At 49.1% G+C, this 1,168-nt stretch overlaps 1 protein-coding gene across 1 annotated transcript in view; it reads right to left on the reverse strand.

Moving 5' to 3' along the window:
• Positions 1-499: 499 nt before the first annotated feature.
• The window catches only part of LOC119357656 (extensin-1-like), a 1,786-nt gene continuing 1,117 nt past the window's right edge, over positions 500-1,168 (reverse strand). The window contains exon 2 of the mRNA XM_037624529.1: positions 500-1,157. Coding sequence (XP_037480426.1) covers positions 660-1,157 — 498 coding nt within the window. The 3' untranslated portion in view covers positions 500-659. The remainder of the gene's footprint in view (positions 1,158-1,168) is intronic.

The raw sequence follows: 1,168 nt of genomic DNA on the forward strand, positions 1-1,168 counted from the left end.
CAAAGATGAACATCCAACACATTCACCTTGCTGTAGGACATTTACACCTTCAAAACGTTCTCACCGGAAAAATAAAAAGATCTGGACACAAAAAAAGGAAGTGTATATACAACAGTACTTCTCATTTCACAACATACGACCATAACACCTTGGTTCTTCTTGGATTTCGCTACAAATTGAACGTCAGATTTTTGACCATGACATATCGAACGTTTTCCATGATAGTAACACTCAGGTAACTATCAGTGGCAAATAAAGTGTCGTAACACACAGCTATGCAAGGTATGCCTACAGAACATGTTGATACAAAGACCGTTAGATCACTACACAGTCTTATGTTAGTTTACAGAGGGGGTACTAGTTACACCAAATGGACAACAGAGATCAAACAAATAACCATGGAAGAAGAGATCCAGAATAAAAATTTCAACGAAGAAGATATCCAGAATAAATATTTCAGCAACTAGAATGAAAATGCCTTGGCTCCAAGAGCATGATAGAGACCGAATTTCCATCCTTATTAACAATGCCATTCATGCATCTTAACCATGCCAAAACTAAATAAAATGAGGCGAGACGCATGACCATGCACTACGCATGAGGATCCACTACTCGCATATAGGAGCAAAATGACTCGATGCTCCATGATCGGCGCCTCACTACAACCCGAACTCCATATCGTCCCAGAACTGCAACGTTAACATATCATCATCGACGAAGTTTGCGCTTGAGCTGGTGCCGGCGCCGTCGTGGCCACCAGTATTGTAGCCATTTCCATTATAGGCTAGGGCGCCGTGGCCCCCCTCGGACCTCACCCTGTCACGCCAGCCCTCCTGCTGCTGCGGTGGCGCCTGATACATCGGTGGAGGGCCCACGTCGACGCTGTCGGTAACATATGGCACCTGGAACTGGAAGACCGGTGGCTGCCAGCCTTCCTGCTGTTGCGGCACCGCCTGATACATCGGCGGAGGCCCCATGTCGACACTGCCGGTGACGTATGGCACCTGGGGCTGGAAGACTTGTGGCTGCCAACCCTCCTCCTGTTGCGGCGGCGCCTGATACATCGGCGGATGACCCATGCCGATGTTGCCGGTGATGTTTGGTACCTGGGGCTGGAGGACCGGTGGCTGCAAGCCCTCCTGCTGTTGCGGCGGCACCTGATACATCG

This window comes from Triticum dicoccoides, chromosome 2A (genome assembly GCF_002162155.2).
Source record: "Triticum dicoccoides isolate Atlit2015 ecotype Zavitan chromosome 2A, WEW_v2.0, whole genome shotgun sequence".
In the NCBI taxonomy this organism is placed as follows: Eukaryota; Viridiplantae; Streptophyta; class Magnoliopsida; order Poales; family Poaceae; genus Triticum; species Triticum dicoccoides.